Source organism: Scomber scombrus, chromosome 11 (genome assembly GCF_963691925.1).
Source record: "Scomber scombrus chromosome 11, fScoSco1.1, whole genome shotgun sequence".
NCBI lineage: Eukaryota > Metazoa > Chordata > Actinopteri > Scombriformes > Scombridae > Scomber > Scomber scombrus.
In genome coordinates, this window is record NC_084980.1 from 2347885 (window position 1) to 2374581 (window position 26697).

Below are 26697 nucleotides of genomic sequence, written 5' to 3' on the forward strand. Positions count from 1 at the left end.
ACTTTAACTTTCTTGCTATAGACCTCTGTATAAACCCCTGCTGCTTTATATCCTATGATCTCCACAAACACAGCGGGACTGAGATTTAAGTCAGAACAGAGACAGCATAAAACAACTATAAATTAAAATAAATAATAAGCTGTCTGCACCAGATTTGCAGTGACACACATCTACTGACAAGTTACAGACTAATACAAAATATGATCACATAAGATTTATCAAAGGTCTAACAGTCCTTTCTGTTGTTCAAATGCTTCATAATGGTAAATCAGCTTCTGTTTGATGCTCAACAACTACCTCTTTGTTTTTAAGCAGTGGGCTGGGATGCAGTGTCAGCACTGAGAGCCATGAATTTATGGCTTATCTCATTTCTAAAATAAGAGACCTAGCTGGCAAAGTTTCATGCTCAGAAAGTCGCTGCCGTGTCTGTTCTGATTTAGAGGACAGTATGAAATAAAAAGCCTCCGCAGCCCCTCTGATGTTAAACTGCCTGATGTGATGTGACGTGGACTGTGCGTTCCAGTGTACACGGTTTCTCTCCGGGTGTGTATGCGCATGTGATAGGAGGCGGTATCCCTCTAGAGGGAGCGTTTAGCAGTTTAAGTTTGTCCTCAGATGACTTCTTTTCACGATAGTTCTACTCAGAGATCTGATTTCCTGTTAAAACCTTTATGAGGAGTTAAAATCAGGCTGACTTGAGGAAACTGGATGATGCGGTTCAGCATGAGCAAGTGTCATGTTCTGGTTTACCCTTGAAGTGAAAGAAATGTAAGACTTAAGTTTTCCATTGGGGATGAATGAACAACATACCAAAAACCAAGAAAATACAAGAAAATGGAACAATAAAACAAGCTCTGCGATTAAAAACCCAAATTTCCTCCCCCGTTCCTCTCTCTCTGACTTCCCTCTTCCAATCCTTTGTTCCTTCCACATCCTTCTATAACTTCCTTCCTCTTTTTTCTTTCTGCTGTTTCCTCAATATATACCATAGATCTTCAATCATCAGGGGGGTTTCAATGGCTGATGCTGCAAAAAGAAGAGACTATTTTGTGTGCATGAGGGTGTGTTTGATTGCTTGAGTGTGTAGAGCATTATCTTGTCTAATGGTCAATGGAAGGTTAAGAGGGAGAATGATTGGGATCAAAGCCACATCAGCACATTCCACTCACACTTGGATCACTGACAGCACATCACATGCAAAATGCTGGGGTCTGCAAAAACGTGCCTTTGTTTTCTTCCTTTTGTCATTCTTTAAAAAAAAAATGCTTGATCACATTAGTTTTCAAATAATGGGTCTTTATCTATCTTACCCGCAGAGAGAATCAGAAGTTTAATTGAAGAAGGCTTATATGAGATACAAAGAAAAAAAGTTGTTCAATTTACCTCCTTGTTTATTAGCCCTGTTGCTATGTTTTATTCTGGAAATTACATTTAAAAAATCTGGTGGTCATGTTATAACTGAGGTATTTTAGCTGTATGTCTTAAATGTAGACACAAAAAGGGCCAATACCCAGCCAGCATGTCCTTGTGGGCCCCATAATGGTTACATTTTGGCTGCAAATATGGGTCCCAAGTGGGTTTGTCCGCAGTTTCCATGGTGGCACCACCTGTGTTTGCCAAAAATATGGGTGAGGCCCACATAAGCTCCGTATGTTTGCCCATATGGGGTCTAAGTGAGATAAGAATGGACCTTAATCGGGGCCCATTTAGCCAGCCCACATGGGCTTCACATGTGGGACCCATGTTCCTGAAACAATATGGGGCCCACACAGTTTGCCCCGTTCATGCCCATGCCCGCTTAGCTCACTTACATCCCTTATGGGGCTCATACAGTCAGCCCATGTTACTGAAACCATGTGGGACCCGTAGAATTTGCCCAGTTCAAACCCATGCCCACTCAATACCCACATTGCCCACATTTAACCCATGTGGGACCCACATGGACATGCTGGCTGGGTAATAATACATAAATGTAAAAAACTAAAACAAAACAATGTTAAATGGCAATTACTTGATGAAGAATATTTCCATGTAAACAACTCAATTTGAGAGTTCAAAGTATGTTCATGTGTTTGTGTCAAAAGCTCATAATGACTGAATGTACCTTTTTCAAAACGACGACTCCCTCTTGACTTTGGTGATTAGAGATGATGTCAAACATGTTGCCTTCATCTCCTGGAACAATGGAATAATCCACCTCTGCGTTGTTGCCAGCATCCAGATCGTGAGCTCGAATCCGACCCACTGCGGAACCCACTGACGCCGACTCTGGCACCCGAAGGTGAAAAATACCTGAGAGTGACAGAGGTAATTAAATACAGTTTCGAAAAAAGAAAATGCTGACTGATTGGTTGATGAAGTGATGAATGGAAGGTTGATTGGTTTATTTGATTGGGTGGATGGGTCAAATCAGACGGCATTATTCAATGTTCCACTCACTCTTGGCGAAGCGTGGCGGGTTGTCATTGACATCGCTGAGGGTTATGTTGATGGTGGTGGTGGAAGCCAGCCCCCCCAGCTGACCTCCCATGTCCTTGGCCTGGACGAGAACCTGGTACTCTTCTTTCACCTCCCGGTCCATATTGGCTAGAGCTGTCCTGATCACTCCTGGAGGTGGGGAGGGATGAAAAGAGATGACTCATTGTTATATTTAGCCTTCTATAAACAGATACATACACTCTGGATCTAGCCTTCATTAGGTCAGTGTGGATGCAGTTTGGTCACTGAGTCGAGGGTCCCACAGCAAAGCCTTTAGGGGGTCTGGAAGGCTTGCTTCAGAGGTGGACTGGCTATGGTCTCTGTGGTTTCTGGTGATGTTGTGACTGATTGTTGAATAAAGTTATTTCTGGCTACACTGCTTCTTATTCCATTTGGGCCTGGGTAATTCCTCAAAAGGCAAACTTTATAAAGACTGTGAAACTTTTACAAAAATATAAAAGAAAACAAAAGGCAGAACTCTTCAGTTGATTCCACGACATTCTGAGTCTCATTTCAGAAAAAGATCCAAACAAAATATGCACAGACAAAAGAAATCAAATAAGACTTTAAAAATTAAAACTTGGAGAGCTTAAGCAGAGAGCTCCTCGGGGAACAGGGTTGAGTGTCAGCGCTAGTGTTAGGTGAAGTTTCCTGGGCTTGTTTTTATCAGTTTCTGAAGTCTTTGCGTGTGTTGAAAAGCATTTTGCAAGTTATAATACATATGTAATTCCTTTGTTGAGGACATCTAAGGTGAGGCTGAACTCTGACTTGAGCTGAGCTACCCTAGGGGGTTAAGTTTTGAATTACACAGGCAATAACTACATAATCTTCACTACTGTGTAATATCAGTATTTTAGGTCTACTCCTCCTTTCAGTTCAACTGTGCAATTTATCATATATTTTCAATTTAAACCTGTGCAATAACAATCTCAACTCAGGTGTATTATCACTCATCATCAATATTACTTATTTACTTTTGTACATTGTACTTGTATTGTTCTTTATTCTTTTTATTGACACTTTTTTACTGTCCACTTTGCTGCTGCAAAATTGTAAATTTCCCCATCATGGGACTAATAAAGGACTATTTAATCTTATCTTATCAAGTCAACACTATGGTCAAACCAATATGATAAAATTGTATGTAAAATATGCCCAAAAATATAACTTGGCAACGTTTTCTTATTCCTCATTCAAGAACATATAAATATAGTAAAGTCAAATTAAAGGATTAGGTAACACACCATTTTTGTAGTGATTATATTAAACATTCTGTATTAGCTGGATTCAAACATAAATTCAACATAACTCTTATTTCATAACATTTAAGTACTCAATCCAACATTTATGACTCATTTGACTACCAAGAATATAATACTTATTATAAAATTAGGGATGGGTATCATTTAAAAAATTACAATACCAATCCAAGAACTGTTAAAGTGATAATGACACCAGTTGACTACTTCAACCGATACCCATCACATATTGCCTGCACTTGCTTTTATCCGTTGTAACAGGCGTGTGGTGTAGCCACACTTTAAAGTGTTTAGGTGGCATCTTGGCTGACAACGGCATCTTGGCATTGTCACAGACGGGTTGTAACTGCTGTGGCAGTGGGCCAATCACGTCACATCAATTTGAAGAACACTTGCAATGATTGGCTGTGAGCAAGTCCATACAATCAGTCATATTTTCTAGCTCTGGGTACAACAAGGATGGATTGCAGGTATTGTTTGATGGGAGATGTTTCCATACTACTTGATATTGATTTATTTTGGTCGATATACCTTAAAGGTATCGAGTACCAATACCCAGCCATACATAAAACTGTAGCAAAGATGACGATAAAGGTTAAACAAGTAGGTGGTCACAAATATAAATGAATGCAGTTCATGAAACAACAGATTTTCCTAGAAATATGCTCTTTAAATGTATTCAAAAGATAAGCAAGACCCCCAAAAAAGTCCAGCGGTCTCTCGGGAGACCTGATTAGTCTCCTGCCATTTAATTGTATGTGAGAGAAAAGGGGGGAGGAAAAATAATAATAATACAGAAGAGAGAGAAGAGATATGTTCATTCATCTTTTCTTTCTTGACTTAATGGCCAGTTAAAATAACCAAAGGGTTATTTATGCTCTTAGTTGAGTTGTTAATTTAGTCAGCCATCTGGCTTCTCAAGAGACACAGTGTCTGATATTCAGGTCTGTGTCATGCTGTCACACCCCCCAGTTGGGGAGGAGAGGTGAAGAGGGGTCAGTTCACTGCCATGCTTGTCTGCAATCACCTCCATGTCTTAATAGAATTGAAGAGCGATTTTGTACAAGCTCAAATTGGAGGGGTGCTTTAGGGGTTACATACAAGAGGAACATTCTCAATCAAAATTTAAGACCAATTTTATACTGAGGTCCCATGATGACACTTGCAAAGCCATTTTTGTGAAGAGGGTCATTGGAAATTGTTGAAAGGGCCTGAAAAGTCTAGAATGTGAACCTTTGAGTATTTTATTACAGGCAGAAAAGTTCAGTGTGAATTATATTTTCATTTTGAAGTCATGGTGTCTGGGTTGGTCCTTAGAGAGAGGGTGAGCAGCTCAGGGATCTGAAAGGAGTTCAGAGTAGAACTGCCGCTCCATTGTGTTGAAAGGTGGTTTACCTTCAAGATATCTCCTTGTATAGGTACTCTGGGCACGTCCACATGAGAAGAAACCCAGAACACACTGGAGATATTCTATATGTATCACATCTGGTCTGGGAATGTCCAAGGGGGAGCTGGAGCATGTGGCAAGACAGAAGGTTGTGTGGGCTACCTTTGTTTTACGTAAAGTATTGTTATCCTGTGACTATCTGAAGTTTCATGGCAGAATTGCATTCAAATACAACTCTATAGAAAATACATTATCGTTGCCGTGGTTGTCCGATAAACTAAATTTTCAGAAACACCAAGGTTCAAGAGGTCACAGTCTTTTCTGGTGACTTGTCTCTTATTTGTGAAGTTCCAACTGGTCACACTTGTTTAAGGCTTCCAAAACTCTTCTGCCAGTTTGATATTTTCACCGTAACAAAAAAAGCAGCTTTTTTGTATACCTTAATGTTTGGTGAGGTCTTTTCTCATAGTGAAAGAGTCTAGATGGTGAAGCATACTCAGCCTCAGGGGAAAAATGAAACATGACACCTCATGTTCAAAGTAATTACTGCTCGGCTGAGATGCCTGTTAGAGGATTGCAAAAATCTTTAAGTTCCTTTCAGTTCTCGCTTTATCATTCAGGTGCCGGACTGAAGAGAAGCTCACTGCCAGAACCCCTCGCTGTGTCACGACTGGTTGAATTTAATGCTTTCTGTTAGGGAGTGGAGACAGCTGGGAATGTGAGTTGTGGGTTCACTCAAAAGTCACACATTTTTATACAATAGTATGAATAACTTTTGGTTTGTTATGGAAGTTGTATGGTACGGTCCTCTCACCTGTCTTTGGGTCCACAGAGAAGTATGGTTGGCCGTGAAGAATGCTGTAGACGATCCGTGCGCTGTTGCCATATGTGGGGTCATCTGCATCAGTCGCGGTCACCTGTGTCACATAGGTTCCTGGACAAACACACACACACAGTGTATGTAATTAGAATTAGATCAAATGATTTTGTTTAGCCATTTTCCCCTTCCACCCATGGACCCATTTTGTCTTTTTAACAAAGGGGTTGGAAATCTTTAGGAGGAGATCGCAGGTCAGCAGTAGATGCCACATTAAAGTGGTGTACATCATCTGGAGCTGTATTAATAAAGCTTTCTAGCACAAGAAGTTGTTCCTAGTGATCAAATTCGGAGAAAATTCTTAAACTCGTGCCATTTTCTAAGAATTTCCCATCACAGTTAAAACTAGATCCTGGCAAAGATAACAGTTATTCCCAAAGCATCTTGGCTTTTAGACAGCTCCTTAGGTGAAAAACTGTTAGGAGTAGGGAGGAGGACTTTTAAGAGGCTTGGAGGAGTTTCTTAAGCAGAGGAGAAAATGGCGAAACGACAAAGAGATAGGAGAAATATTCTCCAAATGCTGAATGAGAGTAAGTCAGTTAAACACGACAGATTAGATCATGTAGGTATAATGTGTGTGGTCCATCTAATTAAAGATACGCTTATATCTCCTAATAATGGAATGAAAGTGATCACAACTGTAAAAATGTGGAATTTGCTTGCAGCTGGAAACATGGGATGTTCGTGCTGACCAACTGACCTGTATAGACCCACCAGTATTCATACAAACTCATGAAAACTCCTACTGTGTTTATAGGCATGTGTTTGCTAACATTTCATGGGCTACTTTTAAAGTATGGTTCACAATTGAATTAACAGAGATGTTCATTATATAAGATGCGGCCTGGCACTGTGGGTCAAGCTATTCTAGTTAGTTAGTAAGTCTGTAAAGAACATTAGGTTTTGATTAGCCATATATTTGAAATGTGAAAGTTTGTTGAAAGAGTGTATAAGGTCTTAGAACATTATGATGGAAGTATACGATGCCCATTCACATGCTTGAAACCACTGGGGGCAGTGGTGGCCTAAAGGTTAGAGAAGCGAGCTTGTGACTGGAGGGTTACTGGCAGGATGAATCTGGGTGGGGAAAAGTGAAGAAGAAGCATTTGCCCCTCCCTAAAGGTTAAATTATGTCTCATAAGTTGTTGCAGCAATTGTTTTGTTGATACACGTGTGTTACACAGATTTTGTGCAAATGTAACCAGTTTTCACCTCAATAATTGATCAAAATGACTAAAATTCCCTCCAAAATATCACATTAACTCATCAAGACTTTGAGGAACACCATAAACAAATTAATGCTGTGATTTGGTATCAAAAACTTTTGACATTTGGAGATTTATGTAAGAATTATTAGAGTTATTATTAATATAACCAGGGAAGTCATACCCTCTGAATGCTCAAAGTTTTCTAGTTTGTGGTTGTAAAGTTTTATGAGGCTGTGCTTATAAAAGAGGTCACAGTAGGTCATTTTATACAGTGAGGTCAAGTTTGAAAAAATAGTCTCGATACAATAAAACAGCTACCGTGGTGATTAAAATCATCACACATGAATACAGTTGGGCTCATTGAATCCACAAGAGTCTGCAGCTTTCTAGTCAAATGTATGCAATTCTAAGACTCCTTAGGGACCCAAGTAGGCTGAAATATTTAAACAACATTTTATAAGAGGCAAACTTAACACATGTATACTGCATGCAAAAAAGAACTGTGTGGTTTTTGCCCAAAGCTGCATGAGATGTTGGCAGAGTTAAAGAGGTTAAATGGTATGATCTGGATTATTCTGGGATCTCTTTTCTTTACTTTCCTTTTTACTTTTGATTTACTACTCCAACAATTTAATATTTTACTTGCGTGAAGCTGGAGAGTCTACAAAGAACAGTCAAAATCAAAACAGCAGCAGTCGATATATATCTTGCCTTTAAGATCTTAGTGTAAGCCAAGCAACAAAAACAAGGCATCGTACAGCTCCCATGATGCAACTTTAGGGAGTTTTTCTTCATACCCCACTTTGCCTTTGTTAATACTCCACACCACCAGTTTGCAATTCACAGTTGAAAATGTGAAATCTTTAAAAACCAAGCTAAGAAAACCTTGATGACACCTTCAGGGTCATCCCTAAAACCGGCTTTAAGATATCTGTTGACCAGCGCTGAGGTGTCCACAGGGGTTGGATGTCAGCTGGTGTTGATGCCAACACCGTGAGCTTTAGAGATAATCTGATTATTTGGCATGTGTTGCAGATGGTAGGAAGAATGAGCAATAAGTAAAAAAAACAACGACAAAGAATCAACATCAAATCTAACATCTTTAAATATTTGAAGTCACTTTCTTCCACTGGAAAAGCTAAACTAATAAAACATATTAACACCCACTAAAAGTGAGGATGTATGGGTTTTTAGTTGGGTCAGAAATGTCAAGGTTAGTCAGTATGACACTGAAAGTAGTAGATTAGTAGATTATCTGCTTTAGCACATTATTGTCTGGTAACATCTGCATCATCTCCACTCCATCCTCTTCTACCTCTGAGTGCGGCTGCATGTCACCGTTTTCCATGTAGTGTGTTAATCTCTATAGATGATGATGTTATATCCTGTATAGATGCTGTGATGCAACATATGAACTACTATTACACTGCATTCAGTTACAAAGCCCACTATTTACACATAATTCCATCTTTTGTGTTAAATAGTGACTGCTTGACTACTACAAGTGTCACATACTTTATTATCTCAGTTTGAAAGCATGTTTCATATACACTACATTCATATCTGAAAAGTCTTAGATCATTTTCAAGGCTTCACTGTTACAAACTGTTCAGGATAGCCAGGGTTGAGAGCGTTCATTTAAAAATACATTCCGATATAATTACTAATGACCTGTTAAAAAAGTGTAATCTAATCCAAGTATCACAATGTTAAGGTCACATTAACTTGATTACTGTCTATTACTTTTGGATGACCTCATTACTTAATATGCAAATAAAGACAAGAGAAAATAAATGTCAGTAAGTCTTTTACTGATGTGTCACACTTCACAACACCCAGGTGCACATGCTGCCAGTCCCACTGAGAAGTGTCACAATCATGAGCTGCAAGCACAAATCAGAGAAGCCCATCAGCGGACTGCAGGAGTGGACAGTGTCACTGTGGGTCTCCCTGCTCAGTGTCCGGTGACGGTCACTGGAAAGACATTTTTCGGACATCATCCCGATGTGTGTACATGTGCATTGTAGAGTGTTGTTCTTCTTGAATCTTTAACCCTTACATACTGTTTGGTTCAAATTTGAACCGTTTTGACATGTGACAGCTGTAAAAACACCCCAAATGTATTTTACTCTGAAATTTGATGATTTTTCCTAAAGAGTCCCAAAATACACAAACATGAAAATATTTTTAAATGTTCTACTTTTGTATAGGTGCTACACATTTTTGTCCATTGTTGCTGCTCTGGGTCAAATTTTCTCCGTATCTATTGACATGTGTTTTAGTGAAATGAATAGTTCATAGTTTTAATAAGATAGTAGTTATGAGGATTTCTTTTTATGATGTAGCAGTGAAGACTGATGGCTCTAATGGTTATACAATAAACCCCACACTTCATTTTACCTTTACATAAAATACATTTACATCATTGTTGTTATGTTATATTTTCATGTCTTAGGTAAAATAGGACATGATATTGTGTGATAGTAGATGTTTAGTGGTGTAAAAGCTAAACAATACACTCTCTCTGCTCTCTGAAACATGAATCAAGGTTTAATCACATTTATTGATCAGTCAGATCCACTATTGATGCTTTCTAAACACATCAGTGGTTCAACATTTGGTATAGACACTTTTTATGAGGAGATTCTTAGACCGGGTCAAATTTGACATGGAACATCCTGTGAGGGTGCAGAATATGAACAGTATGTAAAGGTTAAAATTGTAATCCCAATTTCCCCCCTGTAAATTTAACAGAACACAGTTGTGCTTTTTTTGTTATCCTAATTATGCAACACCATGTATTCCATTACTTCCTGAGCCTGGGGGTAGCTGACATGGATTTGACAGATGGATGGATTATAGAATGCCAGTTGTGATAATTAGACACATTAGCAACATGACACTACGGATGGCAATATCAGTTTGTTGCTGTCGGTCCAGCACTTTGTTCCAGACTGAGATATCTCAACAGCTATTGGATGGATTCACATCAGATTGTAGGATGGGGCATCAAGGATTCAGTCTTTATCAACTACACCTTAAAGCTATGGAACACACTACTTTAGCTTTCAACTTCCTACCACTTTTCTGCTGCTGGCCTGATTTTATTTTTTATTTTTTGCACTTATGCACTGCTGCACTGCTTTTTAAATGTTGTATTTTACTTGATCTTATACATTCTTTTCATTGCATTTAAAAAAAAATCTGTATTTAAATTCTATTTTATGTCAGTAGTCAGTAAATCTGCTGGAATAGGATAAATCAAAAGCGATGATTATTTGTTTCTTATATATGTGTTAACTGTAAGTGAAGGTAAGTGATGGTTAAATACCTGCATGCTACGTTAGAGAAAATCAACCAGTATTCTTCATAGGCAGCAGCACAGAGCTCTGCTGACAGAATTCAGCTGCATATATCCTGGTAAAGTAATTGGCTTTGACACAAAACAAAATAACTGAATATGTGCAGTATGACGCACTGATTCAAAGCATATCAGGAACTCTTTGAAAAGTCTGTAACTTCACAGAAATAGTGCAACAACTATGAAAGGGAAGAAAAAAATGTCAGCATCTTTTCTTAGCAGTCAACTTCTCTAAGACAGGATTATGTTTTTTTTTTTTTTTTATTGTATGGATACTGGTGCTGTTTTCTACCAAGGCTAATCCGCTATACAGTTTGTTGCTGTATTTCACCGCAACACAGACTTACTGGGGTCAAGCTTGTGTTCTCTCGGAGCACTTTGGGCCTCAGCTGAAGCATTAACAGCTTAAGGTTTAAAGACCTTGACTGTTAAATTACCTCTCAGTAATGGTATTTAGCAGACAGATGGGCCACTAAGTCTGGCTTAGTGCACTATGTGTGTGTGTGTGTGTGTGTGTGTGTGTGTGCGCTGACAAATACAACTTAATATGTCCGAGCACACAGCAAAGTGAATCTTAAGACTCAAGCTGAGCCAAAAAAGCTTAGTAAATAAAATGTTGTTTATGATATTTTTCTATTAATGTTTCATTTAGTTCAAAAAACAAACACATGACAAACTATTTTACTAGCTCCTCTCACTTTTAAACTCAAAATTCTGCTATTTCTACTCTTCAACCACTACACTGTTTTTTATACTCTTTATATAAAAACATTGATTCTACAAATACAAACATGTCTCCAATATTCTTCTTTTTGATACGATTATCTAAAGTTGTTTTAAACTCTTTTTCATTGTTCATCTTGTTTTTTTCCCTGCTGTGTGATGTCATGATGTCATTTAATCCATCCATCCAAACACATGTCAAAGCAGGATCTCAACAAATCCTGGCCAGATGACATTCACTTTGCTACAGATACTCATCTTCTCCAGAGGATAAAGTCCAGTGTTTTTGATGACTTGACTGTTTATCTAACACCAACACAGTACAAAAGTTCTATGACTTTGTACAAGACATATACAAGAAATGCCCATGTATTTTTCCATAAAATTGATTTGCTGGTTCCCATAGTGTTTTCTCCACATTTTGTATTTGCATTTTCAATTTCTTTCTTTAAACGACGTATCCAATAAACTCTGAACTCTCCTGGATAATGTAACATTCCCATAGGATTTTTTAAAGAAATATGTATGATAACTGTTGCACTCCTACAATACAGTATAAAAGGTTTGAATTACTTCAGCTTCAGAGAAATCAGGTTTTTTCTAGTAAGAATACTGCAATATGCTGCTTTTGCTATGGAGAAGAAGCCATGGGTATGAATCACAGTGAATTAAGTTCGAAACTCAAACTCAAAAGTTTCAACTTTCAAGGAAATATAAAAATATAAGAACTAGGCCTATCATGATAATTATGTTATCAACTTATCATACCATATCCTAATTATTGACATCATCATGTCTATATAATGACTTATCGTATGATTCATGGACATGACGTTGATCACCTCAGTATTTTCACACTTCACATTAGCAGCTAAGAGACTATTCATGTCTCATTGGTTAAACAAGTAGTGTCCTCCATTCCTCACTGTGTACGTCCTGAGTGGAATGGTAAATGGACTGTACTGATATAGCGCCTTTCTAGTCTTTTCGACCACTCAAAGCGCTTTTACACTACAACTCATTCACACACATTCATGCACTGATGGCAGGCAGCTACCACGCAGGGTGCCAACCTGCACATCAGGAGGAATCTAACCATTCACTCACATTCATACACCGTTGGTTAAGTGTCTTGCCCAAGGACACATCGACATGTAGACTGGAGGAGCCGGGAATCGAACCGCCCATCTTCCAATTGGAGGACGACCGCTCTACCTCCTGAGCCACAGCCGCCCCCAGTGGAGACTGTAGAAGAGTTAAAGGTAAATAACTCTGTCCCCAACCATAATGATAGTCTGTGCTTTTACAGAAGCATAGCTCCCACTCTCCAATCATGAGAACATGAGACTATTCATACTCCTCTAACCCATTAGGTCTCTTTGAATTTTAGTTTAAAATCGTCACTTATTTTGTCAAGCTTGGGGTCAGTTCAGTTTCAATTTAGTCATTTATTCATTTCTTTTTTTGCCAAATGTAGGATTGAAATGAGATATGTTTTAACATGATTTGGTATTAATAAAGGAGCTGCACCACCTGCCTGTCACTGTTATGTATTAAATACAGGTTGTCCCACACAGCTACTGACTGTCAGCAGCAGAATACTTCACAAATCCACTTTAATAACCAGTTGCAGAGCAGAGCGAGGTCTGTTCACTAATTCATCCGCTCCTGCTATTTCAATTCCTTGACAAAACATGAGCCTGATATCTACAGACTGCTGTTTGGATACTTGAATGAACAAAGTGGAGTCTGCATACTGTTCAGTCAAATCCCTCGCTTTGCAACTTTCATAACCAGAGGAAATACCTCTTCAACATGAACAAACACACAAAGTCTTTTTTCAGTTTCCCGTCACTTACAATTGAATTACATTATAAAGGGGTCTTTAAACAGATAATAACTGAACTGAAAAGACAAAGAACATAAGACATTATACAAAAAAAGACTCAGACCATGGCACCTGTTAACATTGTCAATTTATATTATTTTTGTCATCAAGATTATTTAATGATGTATTATTGTTGATGTAATATTATGCTAATGATCAAGATTCATGATAGCATTGTTATTGTCTAATTATGCATTTCATTATAAATGTGTGTATGTAACGGACAGGCATTGCATAACCTTTGGGGGGGGGGGGGGGGGGGGGGGGGGGGGGGCACAAATGCATTAACCTATCACTGTGTAGCGGTAGCCAAAAATAAGCTAGGTATATTTAAGATGAACACTGATTTCATACAAGTCTACATAAAAGCAACAGCCTAGGCGATTTTATTTAGAATCTAAATTGTCACAGAAATGGCCTACAATGGAAAGGAACAACTTTTAATCATAGTAACCTGCATTTTGTATTTCAAATACGTATTTCAAATACAAAATACTATTTTATAATTTGTATTTTATTGAAATTATGAAAATGCCTTCGTATTTTGTATCAAAATACTCCAGTGTTGTGTATTTTTGTATTTTGAAAATACTGTAAAATACTTTCTGTGAAACACCGTGATGACATCTATCTATCTATCTATCTATCTATCTATCTATCTATCTATCTATAAAGCACAACATCTCTCTCTCTCTGTCTGTCTGTGGCACCCTCGCATGGTCAAGCCCCTGTGATACCGCTTTCAGCCACTGTTTCAAACTTGCTATGGACATGCACATTGTACACGCTACGGGCGGGCAACGCATTGGTCATCACAACACAAAACGCGCGGTGCTGCAGATTGGGGTCCTAGGTGTTTGGTCCGGACCTGTCAAGTAAGTTGTTTAAAAGCAAGGTGAGCAACCAAATTTAGTCCGTTTATTTTCTCTTGTATTTTCGCCAGTGCACATTCAAAGAATCATGTTTTTAAAGTTATTGTTATGTTACACGGTTTCCTTTTGTTTCTTGTGTAGTGTACATAGGAGGTTTGTATCTCAATGTCAATATGTGTGCTGGTGCAGCACCATGGGTGACTGACAACCTTCTCCGCCACTTGAAGTAGGCTAGTTCTGGCTCATGTTGTTTTCTTAGAAATGTACCCAAATAATGTTCTGCTGTTGACTGTATTTAACCTACACAATATGTAGGCTACAGTAAGCAACAATCATACAACATGCCTCAAATTCGTTCTCCCTCAGATTCAGTACGTGGTTGTGTTTTTTTTTCTCCTTATTGCTGATACTGGGGGATGTTATATGTTGTGTTTGTTTTCAATTTAAAAATCAATAAACAAAGCATTGAAAAATATGCATTTGATTGAAATGATTTCTTTTACTTTTGTATGCATGAATTCTCCCTGTAATAAAATATATTTAAAAAGTTGAAGGGGTCTTCTAATGTATGAACAGGTGGAATGATAATGGCCCCTTGCTCAGTCTTTATTTTGAGCACCTGAATGTCCAATCAATCAATCAATCAATCAATCAATCAATCAATCAATCAATCAATCAATCGTTATTTATATAACGCCAATTCACAACAAAAGTCAACTCAAGGTACTTTACACGTAGAGCAGGTCTAGACTATACTATTTAATTTAATTTCAAGAGACCCAACATTATGAAACTGGCTTTTAATGAATTAACATCTATCAGCAAATTATTATCATTACTCTGTGGCTTGTGCATATTGACCTTTTTCTGCTCATATTCTCCATTGAAATGGCATTTCCCAAAAACAGGTTTCTAAAATGTGATGCTTGATGGATTCTAGTGTTGACTGTTGTTGTAGTATGTGTGATTATAAAGAGAAGAAAAATGATCCCAATCATGCAGCTGCAACTTCTTATACACTCTCAAAGGCATCATCCATTGTATCATTGATATGTAATGATTGGGTCTTTAAATGTTTTATTCTATGTAGAGTATAAAAGGTACGTTGTCCTCTTGTCTCCTGTCTTACCTGTTGGAGACATCTCAGGGACATTGGCGCTGTAGGGTCCATCTAGAAACCGTGGTTCATTGTCATTGATGTCCTGCACCTTGATGATGAACTCAGACTCCGGCTCCAGAGGAAAACCTGTGTCGATGTCCACAGCCTGGGCCCTCAGGGTGTAGAAGGACTTTTCCTCCCTGCAACACAGACCAAGGATTAACACATAAAATACACGGTTTTAGATATTTCCAAACAACAAAAACAACATGATGATGATTACTTAGTCAGGCTTTAAGATATCTGTGACAAAGTATTTACGTGTCAGTATAGGTTAGATGACAGCTTGTGTTAATGCCAACAAAGTGAGCTTGAGAGAAAATCTGATTATTTGCCATGTGTTACAGATGGGACACTTAATCCATGATGAATGAGCAATAAATAGACATTAACAACAAAGAATCAAGATCAAATTTGACAACTTTAACTCAAGAAAACCTGAATTAAAAACAAACACACACATACACATTACACTTACATTCACATCCACACTAAAGGTAATTGTGTATGAGTGGATTGGTATCAAAGGTGTCAAGGTTAGTCAGTAGGACACTGGAAGTAGCATCTTATTGTCATGGCAACACTGTCTCCCCTCCTATTCTACACTTGACTGTGTGTTCAGACAGAATGCAAAGTGAATTATAGATGGTTTGTCGCATACAAAGTCAATGCAAAGACGTGAGTAAACGCAAATTCTTGCTGGAGCCTCTGAGTTCAATCAGAGGCTGAGCTGAACACATACACACCCATACACACACACACGACCTCAGACACGGTCGCTGCTGATGTACAGTTGGTATTTCGGCTGTTTGGGGTGAATAAACAGAAATGGTCCATGTGTGAATGACGCAAGAAAAAACATTTGCTGAAGACACCTTGACTCTCTAGATCTCTGTGGCTGTGTATGACACTATTCAATATTACCTTCCATTCAGAGTTTAATACAGTAGTATTATGCTATGATATGATAATCTCTAGTACGGGATTATTATCATCATTATAGAGAATCCAAATGGTCATGTAATGCTATGTAGAATAGACCAAGTAATATCCCAGCCAGCATGTCCATTAGGGCCCCTTAAGGGTTCAATATGGGCTGCAATATGGGTCCCACGTGGGTTTGTCTACAGTTTCCATGTATTTTCCCAAATGGGCTTCAAGTGGGTTCGACTGGGTTTCAGGTGGGGCCCATCTGAGCCCACTTACATCCCTTATGGTGCTCATACAGTCAGCCAATATGGGCTTCACATGTGGGACCCATGTTACTGAAACCATGTAGGATCTGCAAAATTTGCCAAGTTCAAGCCCATGTCCACTCACTACCCATGTAGCCCACATGTAACCCCTGTGGAGCCCACATGGACATGCTGGCTGGGCCATGGCGACTACCATCATATATTTTACAGATATTTAGGCATTTTTCACCGGTATTCAAACTGTTAAAATTACCTCTATTTACAAATGATGGCTTCTTTCAACTGTGACTGTCCAGGCAGAAGTAGTGTGACATTATATCATCATAATAGGTATGAGGACAGGTGGACGGCTTGTTCAACAGAGAATGTCATTTTGATATCAGAGACTATGTTTCATGTTACATTTTGTTAAACAGTTACCATTTACAACACTTCATATATAATTCATGTTTATTAATGAAATGGTTTGCTATACATATCCATGACTGTGATCTAGAGCTAAATTTTAACCATACTTGTCTGAACTTAACCAAACCATAGAAGATTTAGGTTAGAAAAAAGACAATGGAACAATCTTTTTGGAAGACACTGATCAGGGATCTATTTAGTTGTTTAGATATGACTATGTGTCGTGAGATTTTCCTGCCTGCTTGCGACTTGTCACCTGCCTCGCATTAGCACATTGTTTTGGCTAATCAGCTTGCTAAATTGCAAAGTATACAACAGCTGTGCACAGCAATCGTATCTAATGACACTCCATTAACAATCACAATTAGCCCATGTTACCCTTACTATACCAGATGGTGAAATAATTTGATAATGTCGTAACCTAGTCGTGGTTAGGTGTAGTAAGCTAGAACCTCAACTACTGTGGTTAAAAGGGAAAAGTGAACAAAGATGGGCCAAGACAAGACATAATTCAGTGTTTGTTTAAATGCATGAAGCCTCTAATGATTTAAATATGTATCTTGGTTGCTTTAGAAGTTGCTTCAGTGGACTGTTACTGAGCAGTCAGACTGTAATCTGCATTGTGGGGGGTATGTTTACTTCCTTTCAAATGCCAACACTGGACACAATTTTTTTTAATATAGGCAGGAATGTACAAATCAGAAATAACAATCATATGCAATGCTAGCATGAATGACAGTTTTATACTAGGTGCTCATTTACTTGCAATACATCCAAGCCTAAACTCTGTAAACTGATGACTGAGACTGCTTAAAGCGAATACCACACTGTATGTCATTCACACTGGAATGTATTTTTTCTTCATTAATTATCGTTCTAAATTAATCCTCATAGCTCGAGGGGTGCTGGTAGCAGCTGTTAGCACTGAAGCTACAGATTCTATTTGACAGCAAAGTAACAGCTATTATTATGCTGACGCAGATAGAACAAAGTGTCTGGTTTGCACTTAAAATGTAAATTAATATTTCGATAGGGTTGCAGTCATTGTCTCAGCAGGATCATGGACAATGTCCAAAAAGACCAAGTGCATGTAATAATATCATATTTGCTATAATTAAAATGTAATAAACAGAGATACATCATGGGTAACTTCAAAATGCAAAACAAGCAATTAGTTATATTTCAGCATTGAAGATTAATCTGAGTTTAGGTTCTCTATTAGAAGCCACATGATGCACTTTTAGACAATACTACTATAAAATGATTGATGAGTGCTGACCTGTCAAGTCCCACCAATGCGTGAATATCACCCGTAATTTGATCAATGGTAAAAATGGTTCCAGCTCCTTCTCCTGTCAGAGTGTACTTCACAGCGCTGTCTCCATGGTCCATGTCTGAGTGGAGCTGCAGAGACAAAATACACACATAGTGGCACAGAACATTAGGTTATAGATCATAGATATGTTCTGCTGGATGTTTGCTGCAGCAATCAGGCACGATAAGACTTATCTCTGGTCAGTGTTAGTAATGAAGTGTACAGCAGGGCCTGGTCTGTTCACTTACAGTTCTAGTCACTAAAAAATGGTGTGGGTGTTATGGTGATGATGCACACATGATGTATGCAGAGAAAGGAACTAATAATTAGGAACTGATAGTTAATTAACACCTACGATGAACAGGATAGCAGCTTTTAAATGAATGAGATCAGTGACAGGAAGCTGAAGTAAAACTCTTTCCCGTTTCAATGATGTGTGTTAATCGACTTCCCTTCAAAAAGAAGAATGTTTATTTATTTATTTCAATTGAAGAAGAACATTTTTGTGGTATATTTCATAACCTGGTCAAAGAAAGGTGCCTTTAGTACCATTAACCCTTATCCAGACTGCTGAAGATGAATATGAAAGGTTTTTCGTTGTTGTTTTGGATTTAGTGGCTCTCATACAGCAGGTTTTCTTTTACAGTATATAATCAGTCATAATTACTATTATAAAAGTACTCCATTTACTTTGTATTGTACTTTTAAACCTTGGGCACAATAGACATCTCAGCCAACATGTCCATGTGGACCCCACATGGGTTAAATATGGGCTACGTGGGTACTGAGTGATCATGGGCTTGAACTGGGCAAATTTTGTAGGTCCCACATGGTTTCAGTAACATGGGCCTTACATGTGAAGCCCATGTGGGCTGACTGTATGAGCCTCATAAGGGATGTAAGTGGGCTTAGCAGGCGTGGGCATAAACAGGGCACATTGTATGGGCCCCGTATTGTTTCAGAAACATGGGCCCCACATGTGTAACTCACCCATTTGGGGCCACCATGGAAATTGCGGACAAACCCACTTGGGACCAATATTGCAGCCCAAATTTAACCCCTATGGGGCCCACATGGACATGCTGGTTGGAATATTGTTAAAATAATGTTTTCTGGTATGGCTCTCAGTCAGAAACCAGAAGCTCTGGATCATACACTTCCCATAATGTAACATTATATAGTCTTCATTAGAAAATATTTGCCTTGTGAACAAGTAGTTCAAACTCCATGCCCCCAGTTTGTAACAGGCTTTTTCACAGCCTGAATACTCCTCCTCATGACTATAATAATCTGACTTTGACATGTGAAATTGGTGGAGTTCCCCTTTAATCCTTACAGGGTAAGACATCATACCCATAGCAGAATCAACATTCACCAGATACTGTACCTGTATGAATAGCTAGACAAGAACACAGCAGTACAAAAGATCTTATAAAGTCTGTACTTGGCTGTGAAGTGACAGTCTACAGAATAGCTGCAGAATTTCAAAGTGAAGATTTAATGGCAGCTCACATGTGTTCTGTCTTGTTGTCCATGTGTCTTCATTGAGAGGTGTTACAGTCATAACACTGACTACTAAAAATACTAACATATCAGTACGCCCCTCTCCACAGCAAGCTGCTGAATCCTCAAACGCAGAGTAAAAAATCATGAGCATGGCAGCACTCCAATTACATGATTTATTAATGCAATGTTCCAGGCCGACGTCCTTCCTCAGCATGCGAACTGGCCAATTCCATTTTCATCAATGTGAGCGCAGATGCTTCAACATCCTTTCACCACCTAACTTTATCCAGCCATCAGCCGCAGTGGCAACAAGATAGATGACGGGTTTCCACGTAAGTGTTGAAAACCTCCTCCTCCTCTTCCTAAGTGTTGAAAGTGTTGAAAACTTTGCCTCCTGATGTGATAACTTCAGCATCCCCGCTGAGCTGGAGACGTTTCTGGAGTATCTGTGTCCATGTTGTGGAAAGTTTGCAAGATTTCAACTGGAGCCACAGTAACTGACATTCAAGGCATCAGATGACCTAAAATAGTCACTGAAGCTGTCAAGATCTGAGACACCTCCTCACGCAAGGATGTTTGCACGTCTTATTTCTGTGCAGTGTCGGGGAAGTAAACGTATGTGACATATGTAAATACACTGCAGATGTAAAGACAAAGGCCTTAAAGCAGGGGTGTCAAACATATGGTCCAATCTGTTCCGCAGGATAACTTTACAAAGTATGAAAATTGCAGAAAAGTAATAGCAATTATTCTGGTGCTTCAGAGGTTTTTCCACCCTGACTAGATACAACTCTCTGAAAAAACAATGGATAGGCCTACATATTGTTGTCATATACTGAAATATTAATACATTAAATATTGTGCAAAATGCCCCACTGTGCAAAATATATACATTGATGTCATTTTTTTCTTAAGTATAGTTATAGATAGTATAATTAGAAAATATATGATATGTTATGTATGCAATGGTTTTACTGGTCTGGTCCACTTGAGATCAAACTGGGCTGTATGTGTCCCTTGAACTAATATGACTTTGACATCCCTGCCTTAAAGAAATAGAAGGATAATTTTTAGTTATAAAGTCAATAGTTTTATATTTACCCAGCTAATGTCCTTAATAGCTTCATGCTGAAATAAACAATAGCATTCACAGCCTACAAATTACACTGTTTAACCTGGAAAGTACATCATTGACACTAAATGATTACATTTATTAATTAACCATCACTATATTTAAACAGTAAACTATTTAAGTGAAGCAATGTTATTTTGTATAGCACAGAGCAGACTATATGGATATTTCCCCATGTAAAGAACTATTTACATGCCTACATCTACAGTACAACAACTACCATAAGCAGATGCAGTAAGTTGATTAAAAACATGAATTTTCAGAGTAAGATGATGTTCCCAAAGATTTAATCATTATGTTTCTCCATTAAAAGGGTCCAGGCATTGCTCTGAAAGTTACAACTGACCAAGACCCAGTGGGGGTCCAAACACAGATGTGAAATAAGGACCTCGATATTGTTGTAATTTAACGAAGATCCAGTAGAGCTGAAATGCAAGTTAATAAGGACCTGAGGAAGACCGACTGTGAACAAAACACACGATGTAAGAGGCCGAATATTCCACAGTCCTCTGCACAGCTGCTGGTGAATTGCAGTGACGCAGTCTATCATTAGCTCATAGCTTCTGAAATATTAATGGCTTGATATATATTTGAAATGGGAAAGCATATGTATTGTACATGTGACAGAGGAGTCCTCCCAGGACACAGTGAGAAGTAACATATAAAATGGTTTCAGCTGCAGTCAGTTTGTCCTATGCACAGAATGTGTCCATTTCTATAGACTCCTGCAGAAATATATTTCCTTTCTATTTATTGCTTTCTTTTCAAGGAAGACTTAAGTTGTTTAAGCCTGTCAAAGAGCTTTGGTGAATATTGAAAATATTCACAATGCCTCACCTTGACCAGCCATTCAAACTCTATGTTGATGTGCTATATAGCATCCTCCTCCTTCATTGCCATCAATTGAAAAAAGATTTCTTGTTAAACATTCTGCCAATTTCTCTTAATGAACCTTATACAAGTCAAGGTATACAATCACCACTATCCTTTAACATTATTGCATTTCATCCTACACAGTGACTCATTTGCTGGCATGTTATTAGAAAATATGATGACAAAAAATATACTGTATGTATACTTTTTACTTTACTTTTTCCCTGTGACTGTGTGGGTTTTCTCCAGGTACTCCGGCTTCCTCCCACAGACCAGAGACATGTATGCAGATTAGGTTCATTGTTGGCTCTTAATTGCCCGTAAGTGTGAATGGTTGTTTCTCTACTATATGCTAGCCCTGTCAACGACTGGCGATCTGTCCAGGTTGTACCCCACCTCTCGTGGGGTCTTGTGTCAGCTGGGATGGGCTCCAGCCCTCCAGCGACCCTCTACAGGATAAGCAGTATGGAAAATGAATGAATGAATGAATGAATGAATGAATGAACTGGTGTCATCCATCTACATCACTTTTACATTTTGCACCAACAAAATGCAAAACAAGAAACGCTTTTTAATGCTTGCATTTTATTCAGAATTGGTGCTTACAATGTTTCCTTCATCACAACAGTTGCATTGTGAGAATTTGGTCCCAAATCTCTGATATTGTCCGAAATTATGGAACAGCTATGAGTTGATGACCAATGGACTTTTCACTGTCAACTTCCAAACAAGCCAAAAGCATCTTGAAATCTGAGGACAATAAAATCATAGAAGTGTAGACCACACACACACACACACACACACACACACACACACACACACACACACACACACACACACACACACACACACACACACACACACACACACACACACACACACACACACACACAATTTATTACATAATTGACTTGTGCCATTGATCTGCCATTTCTGTCGTTACTGTCCTCCTCTCCTTCCTCTTATCTAACACATTCAGCTCTTCTTGTTAAAATGTCAATTTCCTGGTGTTAGGTTTTCAGTTTCCATATTTTTTTTTTTAATTAATTAATTAATTAAAGATGTATGTTCTATACCGCAAACCTGTGATCAAATAAAGAAAGGATTACATGCATAATCATGTAACTTGACACTGCATGATTTCAGATTCAATCTGTGTTATAATAAGTATAATGTCTGACTCAAGCAGCAGCTAAATGAAACTAATGTACATCCCCTTCACAGCAAGCTAAACACTGCAGAATAAATACACACCAGCTCTGACTTCATATTCACTGTATAATCTATAACCTATGTGCTGTTTCTGTATCCCTACAGCACACAGGTGAGCAGTGGATGATTTGGTTTAAGAAGGAAGCTGTGAGCATGTGGGCATGCTCTGAAAGCTTCCATCACTGCTCATTTTCTGTCCTCCCTGCCTCCTGCTCTGATAAGTCTACCAGCTCATTTAGGGCAAATGTCAGCAGTATCACCACATTTCCTCATGGCTTTTAACAACTGTAAAAATGCAACAGGCTGTATTTATTCGGATGGATCATGTCGTGTTTCAGCTACAAACTGAAACACAACATGATCTCTGTATGAACTGTATCTCTGTTTTATATTAATACATAACTACTAAATAAGATGACAATAAACCTTCATTTGATTGCCATCTTTCACAGTTTTTTTTCTATATTGCCAAAAGACTTTAATTATGATTGGCCTCATTACCTGTCCATCAGGCACATCAGTCATTAGTGGACGACCACTGATACATCAAACAAGATATGTGAGAATTATTTAACCCTCACAGTTCATTTCACATTTCACAGCATCCCCTCATAGTTAGTCTTTATACATCATTTCGGAACCACAAATCATTAATGAACACCTCATCAGTCATTAAAAGAATTGGTGATTAATTCTAATGAAGTTTTCAGAGATCAGAGAGATAGTATTCTTTTTTATGATTTTTGTCTATGGTGAAAAAATATTTGCAATCACACTATATGATGGTGAATTTCAATGAACGATGATGATGAATGAACAGTATTTTTGAATGGTGGTTTTTGATTTCTTTTTAAATAAATATGAGTCAAAGACTCAACACAAATGTGCATCAGCTGCCCAAAAACATTTTCAGAAAGTTGAAATATTTGCTTTTTTGTATAATCTGTGTAAGGTTTACCCTAAAAATGAACATTTTTTACAGTGTTTTTTTTTTCTCTCAAATGTAAAAATGGGTCAAATTAGACCCTGGATAGTATGTAAGGGTGAAAGGCTCCTTTATCTTCAATGACAAATTCCAGTGAAAAAGCTTTAGATGTGCAGTGATGAAATGATAAAACTTGAAACTTAATCAATTGGAACAAGTTTTTTTTAAAAAGGTGAAAAAACAAGATCAATAATGAAAAATTAAGTGTGAAATGTGCTGCTACACGTTACAGTAACAAAGGGAGGGAAACAAAGAGAAGAAGGGGAACCACTCCACTCTCCTGTGTCTCTAAAGGAGTTTTGTTAAGTCTAAATAAATTGAGCTCTGTTGCCATGGAGCTGACAGGTCAGCTTTCAGATTTGACATTTGAGTCAACGTGAATGAGAAGTCCAAGAGGTGCACCAAATTATTTTTGAACAGCTTGAAGTACACAGTAGTTGCTGTGTGCAACGGCATAATAAGAGGGCCTTGAGTTTAGATGATTCTGTCAACGGATGTTTCCATTTATAAAGAATGCCCTTGGATGAAGAGAAAATCTGTGTAATAAACTGGGATGATGAAATTGAAGTTTAAAAAATGTTGTCAAGGTCTAACATAAAATAGTATTTGTTGCAGTGTGGTGAGTGTAGGATCCAGTGTTTTGGGGATTCTAACCTATACCATGCCAAGCCTCAAAGTGCTTTGGGGACTCTTTCATACCATCATCCATCAGACTCTACAACACCACAGCTCCCTGTACCTCCCACTCCCACTAATAAGACTGAAGCCATCCTTACTGTTTAATCCCAGGAACAATGCAGATTATTTTAGAGATGTTTTTTTTTTTACCTACAAGAATACTGTTGGGTCAACTTTGAATTTCCCCCTAGAGGGATCAGTAAGGTTTACCCTTACCTTACCTTAGCCTTAATACCCTTTAACACCTGCAATGAAAATACAATCTGTGTCCGGATAAGTAAAAACACATTAATGCAGGTGTAAAACTGATTGGATCTCATCCAGGTGTAAATCTAATCTGTTCAGTGAGACTTTATACATAAGAGAAAAAAAAGTCCCTATAAGTTGAAAGGTCACCTAACTCCGCCTCTTCCTGCCAGCTAAAGCAAGCCACAAGTAGTAGCAGTAACTAGAAGGCATCCTTTGCAAATGAATGATACCTGGTCATGGCAGCAGTTTCCTTTACCTGTTTGCATACTGAAGTCAGATCACAATATAGCCACAATTAAGACAGCAAGAACGGATTTTAACTCCAGGTGTAAATAAATTCACATATAGATCTAGATATACATCGAATGTCGTTATCCAGATAATGTAATCCAGATACTAGGTGTAAATGTAAATGGGGCCTAAGTGTCAGGATATCTTGACATTTGCTGATATGATTATATTGCGGTGTGTGGTATAAATCCTGCATTGTTTACACCTGTTTACTAGCATACATTCTTCATAACTGCCTTCGTGGCCACATTGCTACACATTACTACCAACAACTGTTATGAATTAAAGTAGTGTGAAACCAGCAGTGGAAATATGTGTATCACGTTGCCCACTTGCTCATGTTTGAGAACGATACGGACATTGAAACATAGGTCTATTATGAATCTGTTTCTACTAAGTGCAATAACAAAATAATGGAGTGTTGCTTAATAAAACAAATTTAAAAAATATATATAAGCCAGTACTAGAAATATGTGATTTGATAATATCCAATAATATTGGCTAATTATTTTAGGCTAATAAAAATGCAAGTCTTGCCTCTTCATCTGATGAAGTTGCACTTGGCATTACTTTCAGTACCGCTTCTGACTGGAATCGATCGCTCCATCAATAAATAATAAACTTCAACTTAACACGTCAACACAGACAGCTGCTCTGACACTCATCTAATTAGAGCGCCGGCATTACTCTTACACTAAATTACATCACTTTAGCTCACTCTTTCATCACTCTGTTTATATTTATCTATTCTTTATTACAGTCAGTCATAATGTGAACTGACACCACTGATTAGGAGGCTTGTGTGGAAGGATTTGAGAAATGAGATCTGATATTCTGACCAAGTGTATCATTAAACTGGAATACATGGCGCTGTTTGTCTATGAATTCATCAAGTTGTCTTTGGATTGATGTCCCATTGTTCCCTGATTTCTCTTTGGGAGTACCTTATCAATCTAATGCATTTTGTACACTTGTGCCATTTATGAGCTACCTTTGCTTGTTAATGCATATAGCCGATCACGAGGCAGTAACTCATTGCATAAAACGATGCAGAAGGTCAGCTGATTATTCAGATTATACATAAGAATGAAGAAGAAGAGAAGTGATGTGAAGTGACTATGGCAGTGGAATGATCGCTGGTGCCAGACAGGCTCGATTGAGCATCTCCTGGGATTTTTATATACAACAGTATCTACAGTTTACAGAAAACAGTGCGAAAAAAATAATAAAAATCCAGGGAGCAGCAATTCTGTGGGCTACAATGCCTCAGTAATAAGAGAGATCATAGAAAAATGGCCATGATAGTTTGAGCTAACAGAAAGGCTACAGTTAATAAACAACCAGGCATGAACAGAGCATCTATGAACGTACAACATGTCCAACCTGGATGCTGGACACTGGATGTTGTGTACCACTCAGCCTTATGGTTTATAACTAATGATCCCTACAGTAACCACCACTGTATTCATTACTAAAAAGTTGGCTGGCCGTTCCTGGCACTGAGAAAAGATCAGCATTGATTTTTATTTATATATAAAGCTGTGGCTCAGAAGGTAGAGCGGTTGTCCACCAATGGGAAGATTGGCGGTTTGATTCCCAGCTCCTCCAGTCCATATATTGATATGTCCTTCTTTTGTTTT

At 38.2% G+C, this 26697-nt stretch overlaps 1 protein-coding gene across 1 annotated transcript in view; it reads right to left on the bottom strand.

Moving 5' to 3' along the window:
- LOC133990191 (cadherin-12-like) overlaps positions 1-26697 on the bottom strand; it is a 110591-nt gene that overhangs the window by 60315 nt on the left and 23579 nt on the right. The window contains exons 2-6 of the mRNA XM_062428400.1: positions 18096-18220; positions 15183-15352; positions 5939-6058; positions 2440-2607; positions 2105-2292 (exon numbers count right to left, since the gene is read on the bottom strand). Of these exons, the coding sequence (XP_062284384.1) occupies positions 2105-2292; positions 2440-2607; positions 5939-6058; positions 15183-15352; positions 18096-18220 (771 nt within the window). The remainder of the gene's footprint in view (positions 1-2104; positions 2293-2439; positions 2608-5938; positions 6059-15182; positions 15353-18095; positions 18221-26697) is intronic.